Below are 23,860 nucleotides of genomic sequence, written 5' to 3'. Positions count from 1 at the left end.
AGGGCTGATTAACATTCTATGCCCTTTTAACTGTGCTTGTGGGAGGAGGGTTATTCCATTTTTTCATTATGTATTTTGTGTTCTTTTGTGCTTTTAATGTTGTGAACAGCCCTATGATCTTTGGATGAAGGCTGGTATACAAATTTAATTAATAATAATAAAAATATCTACCGGGTGACTACAACCAGGTGCTGTACAAACAATAAAATTGCACAACTCTGCTTGCAGCTTCATGTTCAGAATGTTGAAATAACAGATCTTTATTTGATTTCCTTCCTATAGGTTCTTTTCCATGAAGATGGCAGTGTGAAAGGGATTGCCACAAATGATGTTGGCATCCAAAAGGATGGGGCACCCAAGGTAAATGCTCCTTTACTTTTTTATTAACATCATGCTTTTCACTTGGATGGCTCCTCATAAAAATGGATATTGTAAAACTGCTGTTATATGCTTGGTGGTATGAAGATGATGTTGGATTTGCGGCTTAATGTAGGCATTTAAGTAAACACAAAGGTAGTATACTCGAAAAATATGGCTCAAAGTTCCAGGGTTGAGATGAGCACAGGCATTATTGTATTATTGCCACAGAGGTTGTATAATGGAAGACACTGTTTAAACAGCATTTTGAAGGACATGTGACTATGCAGACATCTCTGCATTCTGCACCCAGAGAGCCAGTAGATTTAAAACCATGCAGAGAAAGAAGCAGAGATGTTATAAATACTTATAAGGGACTGAAAACAACGCTTTTCAACTCTACATATAATGAAGAAAAATTAAAACACTTCAGTATATTCCTTAAAGTTCTGAGTAGATCAACTTAAAACAGAGATGACTAATAGAACATGCAAGGAAATAGTGTGTGAGGGGGGGGACTCATTATCAGCCTGGCATCAAGGGTCAGTTTATACTGTTTGCTCCAAATGTGCTTCCTACAATTATAGTGGTGTTTGTAATTGTACGTCTCAGACAGAATGAAGTAAATATGCTGCAGGACACTTGAACTGTGTCCCCTACATCTTACTAAGTGCTGGGAATGAGCATCACCCTTTAACATTTTAGTATATGCAGCATACACATATGCAGCATACACACACTGTACCACACTGCACAAGGCAAGCATAAGCTGGCTGCACAAAGTTTAAACTGGCTCTAACTTAAGTAGGAAAAGAACTGCTGATTTACAATCTTTCCTACCAGTTTTCCTTTCTAATGTTTAAAGCAGAACGAGAGTCTGTATTCCCTCATCAGGAACTTCCTAGGGTCTAGGTGCCAGTGATGGGTAGAGGCAAGAGAGCTAACACACACCCTTCCCTATCCAGGCAAGCAATAGACATTGTCACAGTTGAAGGACATATTTCTGCCAGGCAAAAGGATTTAAGTAGGGCATGGAGAAGCACCACTGAGGGGCATGGCCCGAGGAGAACCCTAACGGCTAGATAGAGAGGCTTGGAGGGGCAGTATTTCGGACAGAGCACTATCCCAGCCCTCCCTCAAGATGCTGGGGATTGAAGCTGGGATCTCTGCATTCAGAGCAGGTGCTCGGAAGATTCTCTGCAACATGGCATAATGAAAACATGTTACACAACTGCTTGCAGCGTATCTCGCCAAACAGACTTCACTTTCAAATACGTATTATGTGGGTAATGATGGTATTTATTATCTTCTGTGGCAGGCTACGTTTGAAAGAGGCTTGGAGCTGCATGCCAAAATCACCGTGTTTGCAGAAGGTTGTCACGGCCATCTTGCAAAGCAGTTGTACAACAAATACAATCTAAGGCAGAACTGCCAACCCCAGACTTACGGCATTGGGCTTAAGGAGGTATCGCTGTATTATTGATCGGTTACAATCCAAGGTTTGCTCTCTGAATCCCACAACACAAGCGTATTTGACATTGTCTCAGGGTACATTTTAAAGCCTTTTCAGAATAGAAATGGTATGAAAATTTGGGAAAGGTTAGCTAATCTTACTGTTAGCTAATGCTTACTGTGTAGTACCTTGATCTGTTCTTTAGTTTGTTAGTTCTAGATCTAAAGGATTACTACAGCCACTTTCCCCACCTTGCAATAACTAATTGTGGCTTTCTTTGGTAGAAGTCACTGTATTCCAGTTTTATTCACAGCATTCTTATTCATGCAAGCTTTTAAATTTAGGACAAACAGATTTCATATGTTAAATAGTTCTGGCTTGTAAACAATGCACAAGTGAAGTGTCTCAATGTTTCTTTTTAAGGTCAACATTTAGCCTTTATGGCTAATTGTCTTTGTCCCTGAATTAAAGGGAGACCCAAGGCACAGCCAAGTTGGAAAGATTTTCCAGGTATTACAGGGCTGCAGGCCCCATCTCTGTATTGTGGCTGTTTTATTTCACTGTTGCAAGCTATCTTGTGTTTAGAACGATGGCTAAAAACTCTAGTTTCCAAAATAGTGTTGGCTACATAAACTGGTCCTGTCGTTCATGGCAGTAGTTCTATCCATCCCAAGCCATTCTAGAAAAGGCATATTATTAGCAGTGCTTTAAATGGTTCTAATGCAAGTAAAATAGAAGCTTAAATATAGAAGCTTAAAAAGAAAGCATACCAAAGATAGAACATGGATATTAATCCAGGTAATTGCTCCTGAGTTACCTGTTCTACACTGCTGATCACTGTCTTAAACCTCTTCACTGAAAACTGTGTTTAATAGGTGTGGGCATGATTTGGGACTTAAGTGAAGAAAAACCTTTCTGCTTCAGATTCAGAAAATTCATTGTAAGCAATCGATATGTTTTAAAAGAAGTGAGACTACCAATGGGAGTGAATTTCCCACACTCCCAAGGTTGGGTTGAGCCTTTTCGTGAGGCAGGACCTGTCCTGTGAAACGCAGTAGAGGTTTATTTCAATGACTTTTGAAAACTATTTACACAGGGCTTTATAATATGAATTTTACTTTTTAACCAATGAGTATTTATTGATGTCCTTATGGATACTTTTGTTGTTTTTATTCTCTTATGTTGTAAAACTGCTATATATATATATATATATATATATATATATATATATATATGGATTATAAATAAATAAATAAATAAATAAACAAACAAACAGTTGTGTCAGGCAGAGGGGTCATAAGTGAAAATAAATTATATTTTCCACCCATTTTTGCCCCACTTACAAAGACCTGCCACTGCAGCATTATTTGACAGCTCATTCACTCAAGCCAATAGGTTATAGATTAAATGTGAAGGTTTCAAAGATGAAGACTTCTATTTGCTTTCAGCACTGAGTCCAATTGTGTAGTATGGAAAGTTACACATAGCAGTTTCACTTTGGTTTAAAGTCTAGTAACGTCTTTGCTGAACTGCATTGCCTGGATTTTCCCCATTTCTAGCTGTGGCTTATTGATGAAAAGAAATGGAAAGCAGGAAGAGTGGAGCACACTGTTGGCTGGCCTTTGGACAGACATACATACGGAGGATCATTTCTTTATCATCTAGATGAGGGTGAACCGCTAGTAGCTTTGGGGTTTGTGGTAAGTATTTTGTACTTGCAGTGAAACTTAACTTTTTGAACATTTTTTGCTTCTGATGTAAGTCTGTTCATGGATGGCACTGAGATACAGAATTCTAATACAGTGGTGCCTCAGGTTACATACGCTTCAGGTTACAGACTCCGCCAACCCAGAAATAGTGCTTCAGGTTAAGAACTTTGCTTCAGGATGAGAACAGAAATCGTGCTCCGGCTGCGCAGCGGCAGCAGGAGGCCCCATTAGCTAAAGTGGTGCTTCAGGTTAAGAACAGTTTCAGGTTAAGTACAGACCTCTGGAACGAATTAAGTACTTAACCTGAGGTACCACTGTATTAGTGTTGCTTGCATACATCATATCTTTTTAACTTTTACTTGTGATGTTCAGTACGGAAGATTGTCAGTGCTTAACTTCTTCAAGGTTAGCAGGGTTCAAGAACTACTACCTTGAAAACATTTCTCCATGATGTGTGAGGTTTGGTTAGTCCCCAAGTACTGGCCACATGCTTTTCAAATTGGAGCTTTTCTCAGGGGAAGAATATGTATATGAGCTATTATGCCTGTATACAGAATTATTGAATCACTTATTCACACAAAAGAGCTGCATGGCCGTACATTTCATAGGGACAAAATTACTTCTTGTAATACTGAAATCCAAAGTAAGCTAAATATATCCAGCGAGTAGCATAATAGGGAAATGAGGAGTGTGTTTGAAGCTTTGTATGCCCTATTAGTAATAGCCTACAGGTTTGTTTGTTTTTTAAAGTAAGTATTTTCGCATTATGTCTTATAGATCGGTTTGGATTATCAAAATCCTTACTTGAACCCCTTTAAGGAATTTCAGAGGTGGAAGCACCATCCAACTGTACAGCCTACTTTAGAAGGTGGAAAGAGAATCGCCTATGGTGCCCGAGCTCTTAACGAAGGTGGCTTCCAGGTGATGTTTTAGTAATACAAGGTTATTTCCTCAAATGTCTCAGTTGTGTTTTGTTGTTGTTGTTGTTGTTTTAAAAAAGCTGCCATCTGATAGAAGCAGACTTAATCAATCATGAATTTAGTTGCTTGACTAAATTTGTATTTGAGAAAAACACTAGTTCTGTGGGGGCAAATGCTTTGTTTCTAGGTGAGAGACAGACCTGTCACAGCAGGCATCCTCCTGCAAGAGACAGGAGTGAGCCTCCTTGCATCTGAGATTTTTAAAAGCACTTTGTATTAAACTTTGCTAGCTACCCTATTGACCTGTAATATATTTTTGTTGGTTTGATCTAACCAATCAATTAAATACAGCAGCATTAGTAAAGACAAAACTCTCTAGTTGGACTGTTGTTGAACAGTTAATAAATGTCTCTGGTTCTCCTATTTAAATGTCAAAATAAGAGATATTACAAACTGTCCCGGGAAATGTTGCACCACAATCTCATCCATGGGTAAGATTAGCCGGCCTCATCCTGGAGCGATAACTCGCAGCATAACTGTACAAATTTTCACAAATAATTTATACCTTGGTTGTGAATTCTATATTCCTGTAATTAAACATACATCTGGTGTGGATTGGTAAGACATTGAATTGGCAAGGTTTCTGCATTTAAACCCAATTGAAACATGTTCACCAGAAAACGGCAGTAGAACCCTACTTCTGATCCAAAGAGTGCCATAGATTTTATGAAGGGCTAAGCCGAAGTCTCTGTGCATTTGTAACACTAGTTGTGTGGCTGTTCTGATTCAAGGTTTACCTGCATTGTAGGTGATGCTTAAGTTTACTTTTCTCTATACTAAAACCTGCTAGTTTTACAATTGCTGCAGTATTCCAGAGACATCTTTTTAATCTGTATCCATAGCTCTAAAGCATGCTCTACTAAATCTGTCAAATACACCCAGAGAGGACAGATGTTCTGAATTATTTGATGCAGCCATATCTACAAAAATACTAGTGGTTACAATAACCAAACCCTTTTCACCTTTCAGGTATACTAGTTGGCTGTAGAAATCTAGCAGGGGTGTAAAAATGGATTAGAAGTACTCCATGAATGATACTGGCTCTTATTTATAATGCCTCTCAGATACTTGGATGTCAGGAGTTCCTGTCTCTTGATGTAGCAGTTGAAAAGTTCAGTAGCTTCTTTAAAAGGTTGAGGTTCATAGATGTCATTCTTAGTGCTATGGAGTTAAAATATAACACTTAGAATCCTTCTTCTTTATTGATATCATATTCAGGAACTATATAGATAACAGAAAGAGACAAAATTTGCCTCTGTGGGTAGTGTTCTTGGTTCCCTTTTTATAGGTATTCCCATTTTATGACTATTTTTCTGGACCACTGCATTTGCACTTTAATGCCTTGTTTGAGCTAAAGGTTTCCCTGGTTCAAAGTTAATTTATTTGAAGACGGTGTTCTTTAAACACTGCAAGAGGGAAGCAGAGGCAGTGTAGTTTTGAGTGTCTGGGCTGGCCTTTTAAAAACAGCAACCCTGAAACAACGCTCCTGGCTTCCTTGTGGAGTGGATTGTAATGCTAATGGAGTTTAGAATGGCAAATGTTTTACTGGAGTAGCTCCAGTTGCATCAGACTGAAAAGGAAGAGATAAAGCGTTGGTATTGCTTAACCTTTATTTGGGAGATAATACTGATCTGCTTTATAACAATGATTATTACCAGCAAGACTAGTGATAGCTACATATGGGAAACTTCTGGAGGGTGCAACACTGACTTCATGGTACAAGAAAAATCTGACAACTAGTTTCGACAGACAAGCTAACAAATAAAACAAAATCAGCAAAGGGGATGAAAACAAAAGGCACATTTGCAGGAGGCTGGTACCCTTTTATTATGCACATAGGAGAAGGCAAAAGGTTGGGACAGCCTCACATTATGAATTTTTTGGCTGGTATGAGTATATACTGTAATTGATGTTACCACATAACTGGAAACATGATGTTATGAGATATACCTGCTTGGAGTAATCCAGATTTGTATCTCTGAGGGTGGGATTAAATTTTTAAAAAGAAATGGAGAGATGAGTAGATACTGATGTAAAGGTTGAGGTAGTGCTGGGAAATTGGAGACAAGCAGCTGAACCTTCTAGTTTAAGGTAGAAGGATATAGGTCTAGTAGGCTTTGAAGAATTTCAGAAAGAATGAGGAATAGTAAGTCTGAAAAACAGTGCATGATGAATCTTCAGGCCGAATAGATTATGCCTCAATATATAGATGGTTCTAGCCTCGAATGTAGACATAATGGCTTGGGATATGCAGAAGAGAATGCAAGCATGCTGTAAAAGTGTATGCTTTAATCTGCTTAATGCAATCAAACTTAAAATGTGACTGCTTGATTCAAAAAAGCAATCTTTCTTACTTTGCATGAATAGTTAATAAATAAATTATTATCTCCGCAGTCCATACCTAAACTCACTTTTCCTGGTGGACTCCTTATTGGCTGTAGTCCAGGTTTCATGAATGTTCCTAAGATTAAAGGCACACACACTGCAATGAAAAGTGGTATGCTGGCTTCGGAAGCCATTTTCAACCAACTAACGAATGAGAATCTCCAATCAAAAACACTGGGTAAGATGGCATGATATGAACATTTATCACTGATGCTTTCTGATCAATGACAGTTCTAAATATCAAGGAGCTCTTTAAGCCAAGCTAATTGTCACTGGTGTATTGACCTAAAACAGCTTTGTAGAAAGCCCACAATTCAATAGCATACACTCAGGGTATTCCTTTTGCAGACTTCCTTTTGCACAACAATTTTCAGACAGGTCTTTCATTTTCCAGGTCTTTTTTTTTTTTTGTCCTGACACTTTCCCTGGGGAAACAGCAATAGGCTTTTCTGCAGATTGCCATTTGTTCTGATTCAGTGGTAAACAGAGGGTTTCCCCAGGCAAAACAGTGGGATAAAAAAAAAGCCGCTGGCACAGACCTTGGAAGCGTGAAAAACACCACCCTACTGTCTCCACCCTACTGACTCACCTGTGTCCATTTCTTTATCACCTGTGGATAATGGACCAGTACAATACAAGCCTGCCCTAAAGTCTCATCACCATATTGCAGATATAATGGAAGGAATTTACGAGTGGAGCCTAATTATAATACCTTGCCTAGTCCTGACAATTGAGTCTCTGCTATGGCATGTCACACCCTTCAAGTATCAAATGACACTGGGTGAGATTAATCTGAAGTTTACATTGGAAATTACAGGCGGAAAATTTATATGATGTGTATTTGCATTTCTTTTCAACTTTTTTTTTTAAATAGTATTTCCACTAAAGTTGCTGTCTAAAATCACTTTTGTTTTCATCTTAAATGCAAGGTGTTGTTTTCTTCATTTTAAATGCAGATTCACTGTTTTTAAAAAGTTAGCACCTAGTACATGGGAAAATGCCTATGTTTAGCTGTTAAACGGTTAATCATGTGCCATGCAATCCTGTGCATTTAGTCAAAGGTGGATCCCACTGAATTCAATTAGGCTTACCCTCGAGTGTGCACAGAATTGCAACCTCTGTGTTATAATTCTGTAGTGTATAATTTTACTACTTTTAAATAGAAACAAATGTTACTATCCTTCAACAGCCTTCAAACATGTTAATTTTTGGTCTTATTAGTGTAAAACTCAAAGTGTAAACAATGATATATACGTACCATATTCAAGGTTGTCTTCCACTCTGCTTTTTCAGTATCCATTCAGATATAAAATTATTGAAGTATAGCTCTCCCGAGCAATTTATATTTTCTCAAATGTAAACTACTGCTTTGTTGCAAAATATAGAAAGCCTGGCTCTTAGCAGCAGCACTAGTTATCTCCTTGGAAGTGGAACTGTAAGATGCTACTGACTTTCTAAACATTTAATAAACAGCCCCTTGTTTCTAGGACTTGATGTGCCTGAATATGAAGACAATCTGAAAAAATCCTGGGTATGGAAAGAACTCTATGCAGTCAGGAATATCCGTCCTTCATGCCATGGACCCTTGGGTGTGTATGGTGGAATGATTTACACAGGCATATTTTACTGGATACTAAGAGGAATGGAACCTTGGACCCTAAAGCATCCAGGTAGGTTTCTAAATTAACAGCATCTGGGCAGCAGCCATGAGACTTTCCCTTCTTCTCTCCTTTCCTTTTCAGACCACCATGCCCCTAAATCTGTTGGACTGTCCAGTGCTCTGTTGATTTGGGGGATCCACTAGGAACAGACTACAGAGGGAAGGAGAGGAAGTGTAACTTTTGTGCAAGCAGGCTCACTCTTTCCTGTTGAGATCTTTTCCACAAACAGGCCAACACCATAGAAAAGGGGTGGATACCTTGCATCATTTATATGACTCCCCCAAGTTCTTTATGGCTCTCAGGATCCCCCAAAATTTCTCATTTTTTTAAAAAAGTTATTGACCACTCCTGAGTGCCCTTCTGTGATACCATGCCTACAGGAATTTTTTCACCCCTCAAGATTTGTCCTTTAAAAAAAAAGCAACAAAGACCATGCCTACTCTACCTTCACCACCACCCCCTTTCCAGTTGCGGAACACATCACAGCAGTAGAGGCATTTCCTTCAGAGAAGCAAAGTTACTTAGAAAATGGTACTGATATGCTCCTTTACTAGAGTATGGTGAAACCAATATAATTTAAGTTTTGCTTATATTTAAGTTTTTCCCTCTGCTGATATTTTAGGGACAGATGCAAAGCGGCTAAAGCCAGCCAAAGACTGCACACCTATTGAATACCCCAAACCTGATGGAAAAATCAGTTTTGACTTGCTTTCATCAGTGGCTCTGAGTGGCACGAATCACGAACATGACCAGCCAGCTCATTTGACTCTGAAAGATGATAGTGTTCCTGTCAATCATAACTTAGCTATATACGATGGACCTGAACAACGATTCTGCCCTGCAGGTACCTAGCACAAATTGTAGTGTGTGGAATTACAGGTTTGTTTGTTTTTTCCCATTTCTCCACTTTTTGTTCTCCTACATACCATAACTTCACTTATCAGCTTGACCCCTTGGTTTTTGATGGGGGCGTTTTCTGGCTGAATTCTACTGTACTTTTAGAATTAGGTTACTTCTTCCACTAAATTCAATTTTCCTTTTTACAGGAGTTTATGAATATGTTCCTGTGGAAACTGGAGATGGATTGCGGTTACAGATAAATGCTCAGAACTGTGTCCATTGCAAGACATGTGATATTAAAGATCCCAGCCAAAATATTAACTGGGTTGTACCTGAAGGTGGAGGTGGACCAGCTTATAATGGAATGTAGTCTTGATCAAAACTAAAGGAACACCTTAGCTGCAGAACTATACAACTTTGGGTTTGCCACATTTTTCTCAAGAGCTGCTATCAATGGTCCTCTGTGAGGTTAGCATTCTATTGAATGCTATTGAATGAACTTGGTAGTACCTGAAGCAGTAAATGCAACTGTCTGCATGTTCAGATGCAATAGGAAAGTACACTCAAATAAGCCTTGGTCTATCAAAGTGGAACAAGAACAGTTTGAGTACAATCTGGTCTGATTTGCCCAACCTCTCTAGACCTGAACATTAATAGAGTAAAATATATGAAAGCTGAAGGCTAAATTTCAGTGGATTTTGATTGTAAAGATTAGTCAGACCTCAATCATATGTAACACGAGGTACAGAGCACTGCTGGCTAGGGGTTGTTTGATATAACTTGATTTTGTTCAAGTAATAAAGAATGCTTTCCCTATATGATTACAAATTCAGTTTATTTCTTCAACACAATTCTAACAGCATTTGAATCTTCAGTAATGAGAGTTACAAGTGAGGGATAAAAGGGATGGAAATAGCTTGTTGAATTTAAGCCTCTGGTATGTAACCAAACTTTGTTCAAATTCTTTGCACTCGATCGTTCTGAAGTTTTACGAAGTAGCTTTTCAGACACATTTTAGGTTAAAATACTACTACTGTTAAGTGCCTTACCATTTAACTTAATAATGAAAGATGTTTGAAATTATATGCAACCTTAAGAAAAGCCAAGATGTAAACATGTGAAACAGCATCAGTATTAGTGACAGTCAATAACACACTGTCACTGCTACTCATACTAATCCTGCCTTTATCAGTGCACAAGTTAAGGAGGAGAAACTATCTTGACTTAAGCAAACATCTTTGCATAAGCTGCCTTCTCTTTTTCTTTCTCATTCTTTATCTTCTGCTTAACTTTTTGTACTTCCATTTGGATAGCTGTGGAAGTAAACAAACAAAAAGTGGTTAAAACTGCTGTTTTATGCTTTTGCAGAACTTTCACACCTTTCTCCAAAAGTAACCTATTTAGAATACAAATTCCCATTCCAAAAATTCATTTTCCCCAAGAGAGGGTTGATTTAAGAATAAGCTAGTCAAAACGCAGGAGAGAAAATAGTGTGAATATAGCTTGTGTAACTTAAAAGCCTGTGTAACTTAAAAGTCATGCATGTTCATTTCAGAGTACATAACACCCTCTTCCCTTACTTTTCTCCCCACCCTCAATGGGATACATATACTGGCTCAAGTAGCAAAAAAATGTTTTCAGTCTGCGGTGAAACTAGTGCAGCTTATTCAAAAGGCTACCTAGTCAATGGTACTAAGCAGAATGGCACTTTACCTTTGTCTTGAGGTGCTATGCCTTGAGCCTTCTGAAGCTCAGCCTTTAAAGAAAAAGAAAAGAAGTAAGCAATATGTTTATGTATATCTTATTTTAACATTGTATGTCAAACCAAGTACTTGTAATTACCAATGCCCGATCATAATCTTTTGTTCCTTCCCAAGCTTGAGCCCTTCTGTAAAGTGCTTTGGTGTTTGTAGGATCTATGGCCAGAGCCTGCAAAATAATAAGAACAGTATTTCTGATATTTCTTAAGATTCAGTAAGCAAAACCAGCTACTGCAATAATTTGAGCAGCAGCATCTCACAAGAAGTTTTTAGCAAGGAAACAAATGATGCAACTCCTTCCTAGGTTTCTTTCAAGCAAAAGCTAGTTCTCCTTATCAGCCTAATTCAAGTTGCTAATCTGATAAGCAACAAAACCTTCCTGTGTGCCCAAGTAATAGAAAACATAAATGGCTGTTTGTTTTCCTCTACACAGTCTTTTGTGGACATTCTGGTATCTATCCATTTAAGTAGCCGCTGAACCATGCTGAACAATCAGTATGAAATAAGACTGAAAAAGATCTGGACAGTATACCGACACCTTGTGGCTACTCTGATAACCAATTTACATCACCTAGAGATCAATGGCTATTAAGTACCAAAATATTTTAATCACGAAATTACCAAGAATTCAATCAAGCTGCACTAAAGCAATTTCTTCTTATAGCCACATACTGAATCTCAGCTTGTGAGGACACACAGAAGAGGGCTCCTATTGATTTTCTTGGGGTATATGTAGGTACATATAACACAATGTAGGTCTGCAAAAAAATTGCTGGCTTCCCCTATTCATTATGTTTATATCTCTTAAGACATGTGTTGGCCTATATGTGTTACTGATCAATGGCCCAAGCAATACATCCCAACATGCAGATGCCAAACATGAATGGATCAAGGCACATGGCAAGAGCATTTAAATATGACAGAGTTGTGGAACACTAAATTGGGCTTGAAAAATGCCTCAACAGAATTTATTGTGTAGGACAAAAAGGGAGATAAGGGGGAAATGCTATTTGAGGGCCAAACAAGAAATGGCAGGTTATTAGCTTTAAAATTTTCATCAATGCTGACCTAATGCAATAAATCCAGAAACTGGACAGATAAGAATTAAGAATGCTTTGCTATGCATATTGTTTTAAATAAAATTGTGTCATAAATTGTTTGTTGGATTCTACTTTATCAATTTTTCTGAGCCAAAATATAAGCAATATACCTTAGTACAGTTTTCAATTGCATCTTGCCACTCCAACAGTTTCAGTCTGCAAGCAGCAATGTTTAGGTAGCAGCTCAATGCTACAGCATTCAACTTTGCTAAATCTTCCTTGTCTACTATAGCTTTAGAAGCTTCAATATACCTGTACAAAATAAAATGACAGAATTTGCATTATTGTATTACCACATGTCTAACTTGCAACACTAGCTAAAGCAGATAAAGGGGGGATGGCCTATTTATGCTTCTGATCAGTCCCAAAATATCTGGACCATGTTAGTTTCGAATCCCCAATTTCATTACCTTAAAGACTTGCTGTATTTCTTGACTGCCATTGCCCAGTTTTGGGATTTGAAGAAAGTGTTACCTATATTTTTTACATCTTCAGCTATAGACACAACCTGGTGAATCTACCAAAAACAGAGAGAGAGAGAGAGAGAGAGATGGTATCATTCTGTAATTTGCAAAAACATTTTCCTGATTTTTTATGAGAAGGCCTGCAAGTTTAGAATCTGGGTAAAACCTCAGTGCAACAGGATTTACAACCGACTATGTAATGACACATTACTTTGTCATAGGTCAGAAAAACACTTTACTATATTGTATTTTTATTCAGTTGGCATATTAAAAGATTATATAGACTCTGCCTAGTGAAGAGCTTGGATTAAACTCATTTGGCACTTAAATTCTGACTGAGTTGAGATGAAGTGTGGCTTTTGTTCTGTAGTATTCTTTCCTGATACAGGAGCCGATTAGTATTTTGTTGTATGACCAATGCACCCTTTGCTATGCATGCTGTCTGCAGGCAGTACACTGATATTTTTTACTCCCTTGCCTATGATGCCTTGTGAAAACCTGCCCACAGCGCTCTGCAAGACCCAATGGTCAACTGGAGCTTGCAAAGCATCTTGCACATGGTTTTGCAGTCATTGCTGATCGGTGGTGCCTGAGCCAGATCTTCAGCAGCCTCGCTTCTTTTATTACATTTAAATCTCACCTTTCCTCCAAGGAGTTCAAAGTGGCATACATTTTTCTCCCTTTCCCCATTTGACCCTCACAACAACCTTATGCTGTCTTAATAAATGCTACGCTGTTTTTGGTAAGAGAGGTTCATTTTCTGTTTCCTTACAATTCCCACTGCATCACTAACATCTTTTCTCAATGAGAAGAGATACTTACATCTTTTAAATCCACATCAGAATCTTCAGGAAAATCTGTGTGAGTATCTCCAGAACCATCCATAGGAGCAAGTCCCCAGTTATCCCCTTCTTTCAGTTCACCACACTCTGCGATGATGCATAACTGTAAGAATAATAAGAGTACATGAAAGGCAACTTTACCTGCGAAAGACAGCTTACTCTGAATTTTCAGAAAACATGAATATGTGCTATTGATTTCAAGCCATTGTGCAGTTTTCCACTGAATATCATACAATTTGCTAGAATGCCAGTTAAATAATGGGAATTACTAGATACGTGTAACTGTTACAAGAGAAGAGATTTTGCCACAAGTCCCAGCCAAATTCAGCCAACAACCCACCACCCAAGTTTGTATGCACACCCTTGGTTTACCATTCAGTAGCTATCTTTTATAATTCAGCTGTTTTTCACACTTCCAAAATAAAACTTAACTCATTTATAATACTGAAAAAGTATTTCTTCTAAAGCTGTCGAAGCTTACCTTAGTAGGTTCTTCCTCCTTTACTTCAACATTTTCTAGTAGCTTTACAACACCCATGCCTTTGATCACCTGGCCAAAGACGACATGTTTCCCATCAAGATGAGGAGTTGGCACAGTTGTGATAAAGAACTGGGAGCCATTTGTGTTGCATCCTGAATTTGCCATGCTGAGCAAACCTGGCTGATCGTGCTATATAAAAAGATACCAGTGTAATTCTGATTAGAATAATTCATGAATGAAGAATCAGAGACATCCTGCTAACAAGACAAAAGGTTACAAGGAAAATGGCTTGCGGTATCTTAATTAACGTAGTGAATGTTTTCACATGATCTTAGCCAAAAGGCAGAGAAGCTGTTCCTGAAGCAGATACAATGCCAAGCAAGGCTTGTGCCTGTCCAAAGGAAATTATTAAACGGGGGTAATAAATAACCCAGACACTCAACGAACTTAATAATAAAGTTAAATAAGATATTTAAGATAATGTGCAGAATTTAATTTGAAGTATCTTATTCACATTTAACAGCTTTTATATTAGATCTCAAAAATTCATACTAAGTAGGAGTCTGAAACATTTCCCTCAAATGAGATACTTGTTAAATGTTAGCTATATTTAAATATACTTCAGCTAGAGTTGACCTTATACAGATAATTACTTGAAATGAATTGTGAAAAAGACTCTATGAATTGAAAGTGGAGACACTATATGTAATTTTATTTGTTTATTTGCTTGTTTGTTACACAAAAAAAGCTTTAATAAAACTTTTTTTTAAGGCAAAGTCACATTTCATTATGGTAAAAATGAAAAACATTCATAATTCTATCAAGTGACAATTTTAATTATTAAGCCATTACCTTGTAATGGAAGTTTTCATCATCAAATTTTTCACCATATATGCTTTCTCCACCTGTTCCATTTTGATGTGAGAAGTCTCCACCCTGGATCATAAATTTCTTGATAACTACAATTTGAACACAGAAAGATGAAAGCTAACATTAGGTTGGACAACATTCCAAAGTCCTATTTCATGTAATGCATAAATTATAAATCTATAAGCTTAAGTAAACATACCATATTTTCTCGAATCTAATGCTCACCATTTTTGGCCAAATTATGTTGCAAAAATTAAGGTGCACATTAGATTCAATAGCACATTTATATTCACCAGCAAATACTTATTTTAGTTTCAAGATTCTGAAAATTGAGGTGCACATTAGACTTGATGGTGCATTAGACTTGAGTAAATATGGTACATTTCTTGAGTACAGGGAGTTCTGCATACTAGTATAACCACCAAGAAGACCCCATCCCACATCCCCACACAATAAGCAACACTTGTGTAAGATGGTAAACAGGATGTTATCAGAGCAAGCAAGATGATGGCAAAGCTATCTTGGTCCAGCAATGGCTGTAGCTGGATAACCAAATGTAACTGGAAAAATAACTTCTTGCCACTTAGGCACCCAATGACAGAGCGGGATCAAGGAGCACCCGCAGACAACAAACCTGTTTCTTTAGAGGGAATCATAGAATCATAGAGTTGGAAGAGACCACAAGGGCCATCGAGTCCAACCCCCTGCCAAGCAGGAAACACCATCAGAGCACTCCTGACATATGGTTGTCAAGCCTCTGCTTAAAGACCTCCAAAGAAGGAGACTCCACCACACTCCTTGGCAGCAAATTCCACTGTCGAACAGCTCTTACTGTCAGGAAGTTCTTCCTAATGTTTAGGTGGAATCTTCTTTCTTGTAGTTTGGAACCATTGCTCCGTGTCCGCTTCTCTGGAGCAGCAGAAAACAACCTTTCTCCCTCCTCTATGTGACATCCTTTTATATATTTGAACATGGCTATCATATCACCCCTTAACCTCCTCTTCTCCAGGCTAAACATGCCCAGCTCCCTTAGCCGTTCCTCATAAGGCATCGTTTCCAGGCCTTTGACCATTTTGGTTGCCCTCCTCTGGACACGTTCCAGTTTGTCAGTGTCCTTCCTGAACTGTGGTGCCCAGAAATGGACACAGTACTCCAGGTGAGGTCTGACCAGAGCAGAATACAGTGGCACTATTACTTCCCTTGATCTAGATGCTATACTCCTATTGATGCAGCCCAGAATTGCATTGGCTTTTTTAGCTGCCGCGTCACACTGTTGGCTCATGTCAAGTTTGTGGTCAACCAAGACTCCTAGATCCTTTTCACATGTACTGCTCTCAAGCCAGGTGTCACCCATCTTGTATTTGTGCCTCTCATTTTTTTTGCCCAAGTGCAACACCTTACATTTCTCCCTGTTAAAATTCATCTTGTTTGTTTTGGCCCAGTTCTCTAATCTGTCAAGGTCGTTCTGAAGTGTGATCCTGTCCTCTGGGGTGTTAGCCACCCCTCCCAGTTTGGTGTCATCTGCAAATTTGATCAGGATGCCCTTGAGTCCATCATCCAAGTCGTTGATAAAGATGTTGAATAAGACTGGGCCCAAGACAGAACCCTGTGGCACCCCACTAGTCACTCTTCTCCAGGATGAAGAGGAACCATTGATGAGCACCCTTTGGGTTCGGTCAGTCAGCCAGTTACAAATCCACTGAGTGGTAGGATAGTCAAGACCGCATTTTACCAGCTTCTTTACAAGAATATCATGGGGCACCTTGTCAAATGCCTTGCTGAAATCAAGGTAGGCTACATCCACTGCGTTCCCTTCATCTACCAGGCTTGTAATTCTGTCAAAAAACGAGATCAGGTTAGTCTGACATGACTTATTTTTCAGAAATCCATGCTGACTATTGGTGATCACAGCATTCCTTTCTAGGTGCTCACAGACTGTTTGCTTAATGATCTGCTCCAGAATCTTCCCTGGTATTGATGTCAGACTGACTGGGCGGTAATTATTTGGGTCCTCTCTTTTCCCCTTTTTGAAATAGGGACAACATTTGCCCTCCTCCAGTCTGCCGGGACTTCGCCTGTTCTCCAGGAATTCTCAAAGATGACTGCCAGTGGTTCTGAAATCACATCTGCCAGTTCTTTTAATACTCTTGGATGCAGTTCATCTAGCCCTGGAGACTTGAATACATCTAAACTAGCCAAGTATTCTTGTACTATCTCCTTAGTTATTCTGGGCTGTGTTTCCTCTGCTGAATCATTTGCTCCAAATTCTTCAGGTCGGGCATTGTTTTCTTTATCGGAGAAGACTGAGGCAAAGAAGGCATTGAGGAGTTCAGCCCTTTCTGTGTCCCCTGTTTGCATTTCACCATCTTCTCCTCTGAGTGACCCCACTGTTTCTTTGTTCTTCCTTTTGCTACGAACATACCCATAAAAGCCTTTTTTGTTGCTTTTAACCTCTCTAGCAAGCCTGAGTTCATTCTGTGCTTTAGCTTTTCTGACTTTGCGTCTACACGTGCTGGCTATTTGTTTGAATTCCTCTTTGGTGGTTTCCCCCCTTTTCCATTTTTTGTACACATCCTTTTTTAATCTTATCTCAGTTAAAAGTTCTTTAGATAGCCACCGTGGCTTCTTTAGGCACCTTCCATGTTTCCGTCTCATTGGTATTGCCTGAAGTTGTGCTTTTACTATCTCCCTCTTAACAAACTCCCAGCCATCATGAACTCCCTTTCCTTTTAGTATTACTGTCCATGGGATCTCACCCAGCACTTCCCTAAGTTTTATGAAGTCGGCTTTCTTAAAGTCAAGAAATTGAGTCCTAGTATGCTTGGCTGCTCCTTTCCGCTGTATAGTAAACTTCAGAAGAGCATGATCACTCGTGCCTAATGATCCTTCCACTTCTACCCCACTAACCAGGTCATCAACATTGGTTAGGACCAGATCTAAAATGGCTGTTCCTCTTGTTGCTTCTCCCACTTTCTGGACAATGAAGTTGTCTGCAAGGCCAGTGAGGAATCTGTTTGACCTTATGCTCTTGGCTGAGTTTGACATCCAACAAATATCCGGGTAATTGAAGTCCCCCATTACTACTATCTCCCTTCCTTTTGCATGCTTGGCCATCTGCTCCAGGAAGGCATCATCTATGTCCTCCGTTTGGCTTGGGGATCTATAGTAAACTCCCACAATGAGGTCACTGTTATTCTTCCCTCCCTTAATTTTGACCCAAATGCTCTCACTTTGGCTTTGAGGTTCTAAATCTTGGATCTCTTCACAGGTATACACATCCCTGACATATAACGCCACTCCTCCTCCTTTCTTGTCTGGTCTGTTTCTCTGAAATAGATTGTATCCCTCCATTATTACATTCCAATCATGGGACTTATCCCACCAGGTTTCAGTGATGCCTATTATGTCATATTTAGTTTGCTGTACCAAGAGCTCAAGCTCATCTTGTTTATTTCCCATGCTTTGCGCATTAGTGTACAGACATTGAAGTCCATTAATCATTCCCCCGTGTCTCTTATTTAAGGATTTTTTCCTCCCACCACTAGGTCTGCGTGCTGTTTGCTCCATTTGGTCTATGACATTTGGATGATCATCTTCATCAATTGATAGACTCCTACCTTCAGGAGCACTGTCTCCCTCCCCCACATTAGTCAGTTTAAAGCCCTCCTGATGAGGTTTCTGAGATTTTTGGCAAAAACATTCCTCCCAACCGTTGTGAGGTGCAGCCCATCGCTTGCCAGAAGTCCATCTTCAAGAAACTGCAGTCCGTGATCTAAGAATCCAAACCGTTCCTGTTTACACCATTTGCGAAGCCAGCTGTTCACTTCCACTATTTTTCCCTCTCTCCCTGGGCCACGTCGTTCAACTGGGAGGACAGATGAGATGACAATTTGTGCATTTAATTGCTTCAATTTCCTGCCCAGAGCCTCGTAGTCTCTTTTGATCTTCTGGAGGCTATTGCTTGCAGTGTCATTGGTTCCCACATGAACCAAGAGGAAGGGGTATTTGTCAGTGGGTTTTATGATTCCTTGCAGTCGTTCAGTTACATCTTGGATCTTAGCCCCGGGGAGACAGCACACTTCTCGAGACATCTTGTCAGGCCCACAGATCACTGCTTCTGTTCCCCTCAGTAGGGAATCCCCTATCACCACTACACGCCTCCTCTTAGGTTTGGTCGGGGTTCTTCCGTGAGCTGTCCGTTCCACGGTCGCCTGCACATTCCCTGAGGACTGACTTTGCTGCTCGTCTTCATATACCTGATCGACTGTAATGAGGGAGAGATCCTCAAATGGAGTCTGCTCTTCGTCTTCCATGCTAGGGGAGAGGACCTCAAAGCGATTGTGTATTTCTAAACAATCAGAGCGAACCCTGGGCCTCCTACTTCTTTGAGTCACGTTTCTCCATATATCTGGCTCCTGTGTTGGTGAACTAGCCTCCTTCTCAGGGAAGTCCCCTGTCTCCTCCTTGGTGGGGAGCGCAACTTCATCCACAACAGAGCAAAGAACTGGGCCCACCCACCAACAGTGCCTACTTATTGTCAGGATTCAGCTTCAGTTTGCTGGTTTAATGGTGATGCTCTTTTATGTTGTATTTTTTGTCTGTTTTGTGGTTATTTATTGTTTCATTTATAAATTATACTTCACCATGGAAGCTTTCGTTTAAACAGAAGAGTAGGACACCAAAATATAGGGAAGGATTTAAAACAAGTATAATCTTCCTTTCAGCTAACCCAAGGAAACAAAAACAAAACAAACTTACTTCTATGGAAGGGGCATCCTTTGTAATGAAGAGGCTTTCCAGTGGCTGGTCCAATACCCTTTTCTCCAGTACACAATGCACGAAAGTTTTCAGCAGTTTTAGGTACAACATCTGCAAACAATTCTAATACGATTCGGCCAGCTGGAATGAAAAGAGGTCCAAAGTTTTATTTTATCATACCAGCATCCTGCATTCCTCCATGTACATTCACGTAGCGTACCATTAACTCACCTACTGTATTTTCACAATACCCAAATAACTTCACGGCTATAAAGCGACTTGAACACAGGCTTTCCACGAGTCAATGAAGCACTCTAGTTACTATGCCAAGATTGAGCGATTCCAGTGACAACCTAGGTAAAGCTCAAATTTATCTTATCTGGCACCCATGCACTTGACTCAATGCCACTATTTATTAATAACATGGGAGAGGCCCATTGTTCACCTTGGGTGCCGCTTGTTGGTGGTGTTACTAGTCTGTATGCATACGGTTAGAAAAATCCTAATCAACACAAATTTGATAGTCTGCCTTAGGCCATTTGTTTTGCCTTGACAAGTGCATTGAAGATTATACAGTGTGTTTTTTTAAAGACCAGCTTTTTCCATTCCAAAGTACTTCTGATCAGAATGGGAACACTGATTCTTGATTGCTGCCATTAATTTGAGGCCATGCCTTGTTTCTGAAACCTGATATAGCTGTTACATGCCATGTTATGAATTAATTCAATTCTGCATCTGCCCAAGCACTGCATTTTAGGGAGCTCCAACCTCAATGTGATGGGGAAACTCTTACTTTGCACGGAAAGAGGTAAACAAAAACCACACACCAAAAGGGAAATTTAATAGAAGGGAAGCAACGTTGGCATTCAGATCGTTCACATCTGGGACAGATCAAGTGATAGAGCATGAGACTCTTAATCTCAGGGTTGTGGGTTTGAGTGCCAAGTTGGGCTAAAGATTCCTGCAGTGCAGGGGGTTGGAGTAGATGACCCTCATGGTCCCTTCCAACTCTACAATTCTATGGTTCTCTATTAAAGTATCCTGACCTCAGGCTTTCCACTCACAAGAGCTGTTATGTGACCCTTTCCTCAAAATCAGAATCTGTGCAGGCATGTTATTGGGCGAAATGAACCGATATATAACACTAGAAGGCGATATATATATATATATTTTAAAGAAATTAGTTCTGGAATTTTCTAGCCTGCCTTAGCATTCTTTAAATCTAGAGAGTCAAGGTTTACACAAATACACGCGACAAAGTGGTAAAAGCTTTTCCTCGAACATACCACTCCAGGTTGCTGATGAGGGAATCGCTTGTTCTGAGGGGATTTTTTTTAAAACTTATTTTATATTTAACATATAAAGCAGGATGGGGCAGTACGTTTTTTCTCTAGTCTTGTTTGTGCCGTGAGGGACTTCGCGGGATTTATTCTAATTTGGGTTTATTTGTTTTTTAATTATGGGGAAAGCGGGGGAAGGGTCCTTAAGTGGTCCCGTCTCCGCCAACCCGCTTCCCCAATATTTTACTATATATACGCCGCGCGCTACGGGTGCGCTGCTCTCCGTGCGGCGACGGCGGCCTGAGGGAGAATTCCCACTCGGGCGAGGGGGAAACGATACAAAAGATCCGGGGGCAGCGCCGCTTCCTCCCGCTGCCCGCCCTGTTGGCTAAGGCAGAGCTTGCAGAACATTGGACAGCGGCGGCGGCAGCAGCAGCACACGGTCCTCCGACCACCTGCTTGCCGGCCACTGAAGGGGCCTCGGCTAGGCCGGCCACTCTCCCTCCCTCCTGCCCCTCAGGCCCCTCGCGCCCTTCGCGCCGCCGGGGAACCTTCCGCGGGCGCTTTCCGCCGCCTCTTCTCCTCCCCGCCCCCCCCCACGACCTCTCTGCCATTTCGCCTCTCCCCGCCCGCACCTCGTTCTCCCCCAACGTCCACATCGAGAAACACCCGGGGGTTGCTCGGGCTGGAGGGTTTGCAGAGAGGAGACTCGTGAGACATGCCGGCTGCTGCTGCTGCTGCTGTTGCCTCACGCCGCCGCCGCCGCCTCCTCTGCGGCTCGGCCTTCCGCTGCGGCCTGCAGTGGAGGCTCCGCCTTCCTGCTTCAAATGAGGCGGGGGAAGCTCGCCGGCCGCCCCTCCTTCCCTGTAGCTCAGAGGCGAACGTCTAGAAGAGCGCATGGCGGCGGAGGCTGCTGCTGCTGCTGGGGACATCGAAGCCCGAGCGTGTTTTGGGCACGGTCGTTTTGTTTTGGTTTTCCCTTCCCGTCTTCAGTGGAATTTACTTACTGGCTCTCCCGAGTAAATTAAGGGTGGCAGGCCGCGTCGTTGCGAAAGGACAACGTTCCGACGAGCTTCGTTTCCAGAGCTGCGTCCTCCTGTCCCTCGCGAACACTTTCGGTGTATATGCACTCTCCAAGAGGACGATATTTCTGCGTTTTAATTTAACACCACTGCCTACGCCGCTTGACCTCAGTTCTCCGTCATCTTTTAGTTTTTGAGGCAGGAGGGGCGGGATTTTGAAGTGAAATGCGGCTTTAGATGCACAGGACAGGAATGTCATTGTCATCATCATCATTATTAAAGTTCACCTGTGAGCTTTTGCAGAGTGCCTTATAGTGACAGACCACATAACCACATATTTAGGTATTCAACTGCGTGATGGCTTCGCGTAGGCAAGTTTTCAAGGCTAAAAAGAAGAGGAGGGATGGTACGGTTGTGTGAAAATGAGTAACAGAAAATCAAAATACCTTAAAACGAAACGTTTAAAACCAACTACTCAAGATGCCAGAGTTCCTGGGGAAATATAAAAGTTTTTGGTTCAGTTTCAGATAAGCTCCCTGTGAAGGGCATTCTATGTGCAGGAATCTGTGACTGAAAAAAAGTCCCCTCTGGTGGCCACAACCCTCCTAACAACAGATAGGAAGACCTTAATGTTTGTGCAGCCCCATATAGAAGAAGGCTGATTTTAAGGTCAAAAGCCATTTAGGACTTTAAAGGTAAGCACCAACACCGGAAGGCCCGGAGAAGTATATTTTGTCCTTCTCCTGTCATATGCCATCCATCAGGGTGACTATATTGCTGCTGTCTGAAACCAGTCTGAAGCCACTGAAAGAGATCCAGATTATCAGTCTGATTTAATGGTCTAGTGTTGGACTGCGGGCTGCAATTACCTGCTCTAGCTCCTTGCCCAAGAAGGGGATATTTGCAACTAGCAAATGGTTGTTACAAATCCAAATAGGATTTTCTAAGGGACAGTACTTTCAAGGCATCTAGAAATCTGAACTACATTTATTAGGGAGTGAAGTCTCATTGAACTAAGTGACCATCGAACTTACTAAACATACATAGGCTTGGGCTGCCAGCTTGAGCGCATATAGGCACAGTTATATACATTTTCTTATAAACAAACTGCACAGAAAACAGTGGCTTCTAAACAGGATAAGGCTGCATGTGAAAATGTTTAGAGCAAAGCCAAACTTCAGAAGATGCAGAAATGTATTTCAAGAAACACATCGGCCTTTATAGTGGTGATTGCCTAGAAAAAACCAGAACTGGTCTCAGCTGGGATATAATCTACTACTGTATATATTTTGGCTGATTGTTTGCTATGGTGGGGGTGGAGTTTGGACACCTCCTAAGATGGCATAATCATATTTTGCATAATGGTTCTTGAGATCAAGGAGCAGGTTTTTGTCTATATTTGGATATGATTGGACACTACTTTGAATCAAGATGGCAGACTGAACCATTCCAAACTGCACTGATTTAAACCACTGATGTTGAAATCCACTGGTTTTCTTTCTTTCGGCAGGAGGCTGCTGCTGATTCATAACTGAAAATCCAGTTACTTTTAACATTTGCAGTAGTTCTTTGTGCGTAGTTCTTGTGAGTGTGTTGATTTCGTGAAACCGGAAATATTGCGTTGTGCCATATATGAAACCACAGTGTGAAAAGGAGGCCATCCTTTCTTTCCCTTCATCTTCTCGCATCCCCTTCGCTTCCATCCAAAGACAGCCCTTTCAAGGCCCTCTGAGACTGATCAGGGAAAGAAGATAAAACCCGCGTCCCTTTAAGCGTGCCTCTTGCGGCGCGCCCGGGGAAGGCTCGGAATCCCCGAGTATCCAATGACAAAACGCAGGGCGGGGATTGCGCGTTCGGGAAGCTCCCAGGCTTGGATTGCGGGGCTGCGGAACTCGAGC

The 23,860-nt window shown here is 40.7% G+C and overlaps 2 protein-coding genes across 2 annotated transcripts in view; one reads left to right on the top strand and one right to left on the bottom strand.

Moving 5' to 3' along the window:
• ETFDH (electron transfer flavoprotein dehydrogenase) overlaps positions 1–12,304 on the top strand; it is a 20,031-nt gene extending 7,727 nt beyond the window's left edge. The window contains exons 6-13 of the mRNA XM_083631195.1: positions 283–360; positions 1,676–1,822; positions 3,370–3,510; positions 4,297–4,440; positions 6,894–7,062; positions 8,372–8,554; positions 9,168–9,389; positions 9,592–12,304. Coding sequence (XP_083487321.1) covers positions 283–360; positions 1,676–1,822; positions 3,370–3,510; positions 4,297–4,440; positions 6,894–7,062; positions 8,372–8,554; positions 9,168–9,389; positions 9,592–9,755 — 1,248 coding nt within the window. The 3' untranslated portion in view covers positions 9,756–12,304. The remainder of the gene's footprint in view (positions 1–282; positions 361–1,675; positions 1,823–3,369; positions 3,511–4,296; positions 4,441–6,893; positions 7,063–8,371; positions 8,555–9,167; positions 9,390–9,591) is intronic.
• PPID (peptidylprolyl isomerase D) lies at positions 10,202–23,860 on the bottom strand. Its single transcript, XM_083631313.1, has 10 exons — positions 21,576–23,860; positions 19,661–19,801; positions 14,885–14,991; positions 14,033–14,221; positions 13,532–13,654; positions 12,656–12,762; positions 12,356–12,497; positions 11,228–11,314; positions 11,099–11,141; positions 10,202–10,698 (listed from the first exon to the last, which is right to left on the bottom strand). Exons 1-10 carry the CDS (start codon positions 21,658–21,660, stop codon positions 10,610–10,612), a joined length of 1,113 nt encoding a protein of 370 aa, XP_083487439.1. The 5' UTR covers positions 21,661–23,860; the 3' UTR covers positions 10,202–10,609.

Source organism: Podarcis filfolensis (genome assembly GCF_964270895.1).
Source record: "Podarcis filfolensis genome assembly, chromosome: 9".
Classification (NCBI taxonomy): domain Eukaryota; kingdom Metazoa; phylum Chordata; class Lepidosauria; order Squamata; family Lacertidae; genus Podarcis; species Podarcis filfolensis.
This window is presented reverse-complemented; position numbering and strand designations above follow the sequence as displayed.

Coding starts and splice junctions, on each gene's coding strand:
- PPID (XM_083631313.1), bottom strand. CDS start 21,660: ATGTCTCACGAGTCTCCTCTCTGCAAACCCTCCAGCCCGAGCAACCCC. Junction 12,498..12,655: donor AAATACAGCAAGTCTTTAAG/GTAATGAAATTG, acceptor TATTTTGTACAG/GTATATTGAAGCTTCTAAAG. Junction 11,315..12,355: donor CAATTGAAAACTGTACTAAG/GTATATTGCTTA, acceptor ATTATTTTGCAG/GCTCTGGCCATAGATCCTAC.